General features: G+C 39.6%; 1 protein-coding gene across 1 annotated transcript in view; it reads right to left on the reverse strand.

The window, feature by feature from the left end:
• Nucleotides 1-2,883, reverse strand: part of LOC118338552 (sodium-coupled monocarboxylate transporter 1-like) — a 60,860-nt gene extending 57,977 nt beyond the window's left edge. Inside the window, exons 1-7 of the mRNA XM_035675873.1 lie at nt 2,445-2,883; nt 2,006-2,125; nt 1,089-1,154; nt 922-973; nt 737-804; nt 566-604; nt 168-283 (exon numbers count right to left, since the gene is read on the reverse strand). Coding sequence (XP_035531766.1) covers nt 168-283; nt 566-604; nt 737-804; nt 922-973; nt 1,089-1,154; nt 2,006-2,125; nt 2,445-2,678 — 695 coding nt within the window. The 5' untranslated portion in view covers nt 2,679-2,883. The remainder of the gene's footprint in view (nt 1-167; nt 284-565; nt 605-736; nt 805-921; nt 974-1,088; nt 1,155-2,005; nt 2,126-2,444) is intronic.
• Between the last annotated feature and the right edge of the window lie 4,752 nt (nt 2,884-7,635).

Consider the following 7,635-nt stretch of genomic DNA (forward strand, 5'->3'; position numbering starts at 1 on the left):
CCTGAACTTTATCTTTATTTTGTTGTAATGATTATTTTTTGGTAAAATAAAAACCCTTTTTGGAAATTCTCTTGTGACTCCTCTTGCCTAACTGCTTGGTCCCTCACACTCTGTAAGAAGTTATCTCTTCTGTTAAATACAGACAATCATCTCTGACACATACTCACTCCCAAAAGTTGAGCCTCCCTCCTTGTTGTGAATCTGAAATGATGGGGAAGACTCCACCTTGTAAGACCACAGACCTGATGATGACAGACAGGAAGCCTGCAAGCATGACACCAAGCTGGAAGGAAAAATTTTGAAATTTTTTGTCCTAGTAGTGGTTCCAATTTCTCAGTTTGTTACACTTAATAATGCATTATTTTGGTGTTTTGAATCAAATGTGGTTAATATGTAATGACTTTTTATTTTTGTATGAGTGGAGAGTAGTTTCTTGCTGTTGTGTATGAAACACTGGTGGTGTCACTAGCAACCACAAAAAGGTCTGACACATGCATGGTAATCCTTGACTTGAGCACTCTGAATTCCCTCATGAATCTGTGGAATTAGTTCCGGTCATACCAACCTGGAACACATCAGTCCACACCACTGCCTTCAGACCACCCTGTAACAGTGTAGATCACAAACAGATAGGTACAGATTTACTGTACATTAAAATCTGGGAATTTAAAAAAATACAGGTCCTGGGAAAAGCATTTGCACAGCAGAGTCCAGTTGAGCAGACTTTGTTGCGTACCATTGTGCAGTAAAAGGTGCAGACCACGCCCGTGGAGATCACTGCACCCCACAGATCCATACCAGTTACTGCAGAGAGAGGGAGGGTTTCAGACTCACTCGACTGATCAACACCAAGCAGCTGTAAGTGCTCTCGTGCAGGAATGTGTCATGAATCTGGCCCGCTGTGGACTGAAACCAACGTACCTTGGTTTAAAGCAAGAGCTGGGGCATAAATGACGATTCCAGTGTAGAGGATCTGTGACAAAGAGAAATAATACACACACGTAAATGATCCTTAGTTGTCAGATTTGCTGTTTTGCCCTCAAGACGTCAAAGCCCCGTCATTATGTGTTGACTGGCTTCTTACTCACGGTCTGAACAATGAAGAGCACAGTTCCCAGCAGACGTGTTGCTCTGTTGAAACGCAGCTCCAGATACTTGATAGACACAGAAAAGAACAGACGATACAAAAGGCCAGTATCAAGAAAAATAGCATGAGAATTCAAGACGTTATCGTACCCTGTTATCACACTCAAAATGAGTGACACTCCCCCTTACTTTGGATCCAAGAGTTCCTTCTTGATCCCACATTTATCAGCCTCTATCCACTGCTGGAGAGGATGGGGAGGGTTACTTTAATGTAATGTAATAAAATGTAATCTGATACAATTACTAATTACCTGTTAGAAATGTGGTCAGTAACCTAATACAAATATCACAATATTAATGTACTTAATAATTAATCTAACTTGATATCCAGTATCCTGGCTCCCAGGCCTACTTCTGGACCACTTCACCTTAACTTTACTGCCCAGAAATTCCAATAATCTGTTATAGAAATAAAAAAGGACAATAAATCAGGGCTAAAACACACCTGAGCATCAAAACCACTCTACAATGCAACTTACTTACTTAGAAAAAACAAAAACAAAAAAGAGCTTCCAATAGGTGATCAGCTGATATTAGCTGATAAGAGAGGAGGCTAAATGGGAAACTTAAAGCCATCCTTCCCCAGCCCCTTACCTTTACCTGACTCTATTTCAACACACTTTTTGGAGCAGAGCCATATCAACCTCAGGCTGGGCCAAACGCATGCACCTCAGCCTTTTCATTGTCATTTTTAACCACTCTTACATCAACCTTTTTGTTTGCACAGTAAGACAACAGCAGTCAAATATCTGCTTCAGTTCAAAAACAAAACATTTTACTTACATATTTCATGGCTTTGTGAATGTAACGGAACAGGAAAACCACATGAACGCTATTCTAAAAACCAAACCGCACTCACCTCATACGTGCTGGTGATGGCCAGCCTGTAAAAGACTGGAAGGAAGACCTCAGATGTGACCACCATCGTCATTACATAGGAGAGACCATAAAATCCAATATTGGCTCCATAGCGGTAAACCTACAGGTGGATGATATGATTTAATGTTTTTTTGGATTTTGGTAACCATGAGTTGCCTTTATAATTGCATTGGTTTTTAATGAATAGCCCTGCTTCAAAGCTCATAAGTTTAAGTCCCATGCAGGTCTCATTGTCTACCATTATGTCTCTGATTCACTTGATAAATCAGAGAAAATGCACTGGGAAAATGATGCATCTCTCTAAAAAGAAAAGTGTTCTTGCATTCAAAAATGCAATCTGCAGACAGAAAAAGACACAAAATAACTTTTCAAGAGAATTCTTGAATTTGTTTCTTTGGAATCTGCTTTAATAACCTCACCTCGGCCGGGTTGGACAGCACGGTGATAGCTGACATGAAGCTGGCAGTCAGGGACAAGGAGACAGGCAGGGCTGTCAGTCTTCGGCCCCCCATTAGGAAGTCTCCCGAGCTTCGCTGGCCCCTGTCCGCCCAGGCGTAGTAGACCCCGACAGCGGCGGACACCACCAGCATGAGAGCAAACACCACATAGTCTGCTACCACAAAGGAGCCAGACATGAGAGAGTCCCCTGACATTTTGGTACGAGTCAGACCCAAACTAGAAATAAAACTACTGAGAAAGTTATCCAGACTGTTCAGTGTGGATCACCTTCTAACATAACACTGCAGGAAATGAAACAAAACAGCCATGACACCATTTATCTCCTGAACGTGTACATTTTATATGTTTGTGTTCTTGTCTCAGCATTCCAGACAGGTACATGAAGTGAATATCCAGAGAGTAGGTATTGTTTTTATGGCCACGCACAAAGACAATAGTTACTAATTATCTAGAACAGTAGACATGGTGTTTCTGTAAGGTTTGACATTAGGGATTTAATGCTTGGGAGCTGATTACAAAGCCTGTTAGGTTTATAGTTTGTTCAAATGTGTTCTTCATAGCTTAGTTAATATGTCAATACTTAGAAATAAGTTACCCTTCTCTAAATATGTGAATTACAATAATCTAACTATCACCTACACCACTGGTGGCAATGAAATGTTCCAGAAAGCACTTGGAAAAGTCTTTAAAAACAAAACTAAGGTAATTACTACTCATACCTTACTGTCACATGTGCTGGGCACCGATTCCTTCTAGGCCTACTAATAATAAAGGATGTCTTCAAATTCTGATATTAACTACTGATTAGTCTAGTATTAAAAACAGCAGTCCCAGCAATTTGTTTTATAAAGGTCAGACCATTGTCTACTAATGTACAGTTTAGTTTAGTTATACGCTGCTTAAAATATTTTGCACACCATTCGGGCTACTGCATACTGCATATAGTGTGTATATTATATTTTCTATTATATTGATTGTACTTTTACACCTCTGTACTTTTTGCACTACATTCCCCTGTGCTGCTGTCTCTGACTTAAATTTATCCCACAGGGGATCAATAAAGGAACATCTTAATCTTGTTTTAAGGCTTTGGAAGCTTTTTTGATTAAATGATGTGAAGCAAGCATAATCTGCAGGGGGGAGGGGTCTGCATTCAGGTTGCAAAATCTCTTTGAGAAGTTCTTCGAATCCCACTGATAGCCTTTGCCTGTAACATGATATAAAGCTATGGGAACAGTTTTTTACAGCAACAGGTGTCAGACACAGTGCTCACAGTGGTGGGACAACGTCATGACGTATGCTTTTACCACAGCATTAATACTGGCGTATGGTGTCAATTCTAATACAAACCACTTTTGAAAAATGTCCCCTTAAGAATATACCTGCTATTCTAAAATAATAAATCAATTGTTAGGTGCTATGAAGTCATGTGATATCAGTCAGGATAGCCGAGCGGTCTAAGGCGCTGCGTTCAAGCTGGAATGTTTTTTCATTTGAGCAATTTATTAATTAAATAAGCAGAAACAGTATACATATATAAATAGTAGAACCCCAGGACTAAAGATGATAAATCATAAATGGGCTTTGGAGGATTTGCAGAGTGACCTGTTTCTCAGTGACTTGTTAATGCCACCAGATGGAGCTCTTTACCAAGAGTGTCTTCTCTTTGGGCTTTCCTTATTTTATTTATGAGATTAAGTATAAAACTGGAAAATCTTACATTTTTTAAAATGCAGATGACAACTCATAACAAATCCCCCGGTTGAAATGTATGGCTAATCAGATTTACCACTTCCATAATCCCATGTTTCATATTCACCATAACCCCTCTATACATGTATGGCCATAGGGTTGAGTTATGCATGTAACAGTGATAAAGCCACTGACTGAAACTGAATACATATTTGCATTAGCTATGCAATGATAATGGGAGTAATGTGGATACTTTTCCACTTTAACAATCCAGTCAGTTCAGTTACCATTCTTCCCATGGTTATTCCCTTTCCAGGCAATGTATTTTCTTATCCTCCCTTGGACACTCCCTCACCGTTTATTTAATCAACACAATTCCCTCTGCAGGTCCATCCTCACACCTACATAATCTCATCTGTGCCATGACTGGGTTCATTATTTGAACAATGTTTGAGCTTGGACGCCAGAGTTAGGATCAAATTATCCTGCCTTATGAGCTAAATCATAAAATATAGGTTATAAATAAGTAAGCCCCATCTAATCCATATTATCTTGCTTAGGCTCTCTACTATAGAGCACGGCTTCACAAACATCAAAGGAGGGAAAATATCTATTATTGCATAATGACGAGCACTGATTGGGCATTTTGGCCTGATTGTTTAGTAAGACAGAATACAATCTATTTCTTTTCAGTAACTCATATAACATCAATAGAGTATTGTAGTGCAAATCAAGTCTTGTGTGAATACAGTCCTTGGCTGGATACACATACTAATGTTTGGATGCAGCTCCTCAGCATTTCATGGAGGATATTAAGTTTACTCTGCTTGTGGGGGTCGATCAAACAGACAGTGAAAATAAACAGAGAATTACCAATGTGATGAAGTACACCGTAAGGGGATGTTCCACATGTTTTTAGTTGGATTAGCAGTGTGGCTCTAGGGATAGCGATGCTGGTCTGCTGATTGGTCTTTCCAGACTGAGATAGTTCAACAACCATTGGATGGATTGCTATTAAATTTTCATTTATTTATTATTTCATTTTCATTTTCAAGGACATTTATGTTCCCCAGGGGATAAATATTTCTGAATTTGGTGATCCTGACTCCACAAACAGGTCAAAATGTTCACATATTCAGTGTTATATCTCAATATCTACATTATGGGTTGACACAAAATTTATTGCATGGTTCCCAGATGATGCGTCCTAATGACTATAGTGATCCACTAACACTAACACTAAACAGAATCAGATAGCGTAGCATTCCTGGTATATTATTTCTCTTGATATACCTCTGATTGAGACAAACACCTCTCTGATAAACTGATAAACACTTTGGATATTACATCACAGATTTGATTCATGTGGTAATACAGGACACAGAGACCATGAATACTGTGTGTCATGTTGCTTATTACTTTCAAGAGCAGAAGTCTGTTCACTGTTCTGTGACAATAAAATCACTGTTTGTTGGTGTTTCTGTGCTCAAATGTTAAATGAAGTTCTATCAAGAGCTTGGTTAGAATGTTGAGAAGCTAGAGCACGCGATGAGAATGTTCATTATTCTAGAATGCTGACACAATAATGAACATCTTGGTTGGAATCTGCAAAAACCTCATTTGCATCTGACAACCTGAACCGAGTACTATCTCTTTGTCTTGTGAGAACAAATCCTTCAAACTATTGCAAAATACAACATCTAAATCTACGGATTCAACTTCAACAACAACTATCAGAAAGTGCTACAATTCTGAAACTCCAGTACAGTTTTAAGTTGAACTCCAACTGTAACAACTATCTCCTCTGACATTGCTGTATCTTCACTGTGCCGACATGGACAGAAGATCTGGTACAAGAAACTTGGTAAGATTTTCTAATTTTCTCTCTAACCCAGCAGACTTTTCTTCGTGGTTCGTCAAAAGCGTCAGTAAAACCTATTAAATCATTTGCTTGCAAGCGGATTAATATCCATACAGCTTGTTATGTTAATGCATCATTAATCATTTCTTATATCCAGTAAGCCACACTGAGAAATACCTCTGATATCTTTTGAACATTAATAGCAGGGGATCATTTTATAATTGTAGTTGGGTTTCTTAGGCAAAAATGTGCCATATTTTTTCTCTCAGGATACCAAAACAGATGCTATCAGTGTCGATTATAAATGGTAAAAAGTAGCCATGCATGTGTGTATACCATGACCCAAACCTTACTTTAAGTTCCACCTAAATAATGTGATTACACATTCACTAATTCACACTGAAAATAGATGTGGCAGCATGTCTTTGGTCTTTGGTAATAAGGTAATAAATTCATTTTTAATAGTCTATGGTCTAAGCAATGTTTGGTCTTCATAGAATATGTGTGTTGTTGCTCTCTGTTGAGGACTGCCCCAAGGAGTGTGGTCCTTACAGTAGATTTGTCTGTGACTTAGTGCACAGGTTGAGTTTATCTGTGTCCAATGCCATCACAAGACTGTACTCTGTGTAACATGCATGTTTCTGTCTTTCAGTCATTTGGGCCAGCGCATGTTGGTGCAGTCTTTTCCCAGCAGCACCCTGAATCCATCGTGCAAGGACTCAGAGAGGCCTTGCTCTCTGCTATCACTCAGATAAAGTCTCTTGAAGTTGAAAATAAAGCCCTGAAAGAGCAGGCTGGCCTGATGGAAAGCAGGCAGATGGAGGTGAGCCAGCTCCAAGAGGAGCTGAAACAAAAGGATAACCTCCTCAAAAGAGAAATCAAGAAAAGGCGGGCCAGAAAGCCCCATGTGGACACCTTTGGGTCCTGCTGAACTTGCAGAAAGAGAAAGAGCTGAAGACGAGTCGAAGAGGAGTGGAGGAGAACATGTGGATGTTCTGGAGGCCGGAGCGCTCATTCTAAGAACCAACCAAAGCTTTCAGGTTCGCCTGCCTCAGCTCAATAATTTTTCTTCAAAATGATGACTCTTGTTGTTAAAGCTGGTTTTAGAATTGTCAGAAAAAAATAAATAAATACTGTTTTTGTCTTTTCAGAAACAACTCACTTTGAACAAAAAGAAGCAGAAGCAGTGGGTGAAAAAAGTGAAGAAGGAGCAGGAAGAGGACACAATGAAAGAGAAGGAACAGGAGGAGAATGAGATGAAGAGCAAGAAAGAGAAAAGATGGAAAAGCGAAAGAGAAGAAAAAGCAAATAAGATAATGGAGAGAAAGGATGGACAAACAAACAAAATGAGAACGAGATGAAAAGGGTGAAGAAGAAAGAAATGATGATAAAAAGGAGTCAAGTAGAAGGAGGAGAAAACCAGCAGAAAGAGGGGTGCAGACTGACAGGCCCCATAGTACAGAGGCAAGAAACTGCCTGGTTTTAACTCCAGTCAGACACCAGCAGGAGATGATTACTACTGAACCCCCCCCACCTTCTACTCCCTCCCTACCTTACCCTCTCCCCCTTTCCTACCCCATCCCTCTTCCCCTTTCCCC

Source organism: Morone saxatilis, unplaced genomic scaffold, assembly GCF_004916995.1.
Source record: "Morone saxatilis isolate NCDOM2014 unplaced genomic scaffold, NCSU_SB_2.0 Contig10, whole genome shotgun sequence".
Lineage (NCBI taxonomy): Eukaryota > Metazoa > Chordata > Actinopteri > Moronidae > Morone > Morone saxatilis.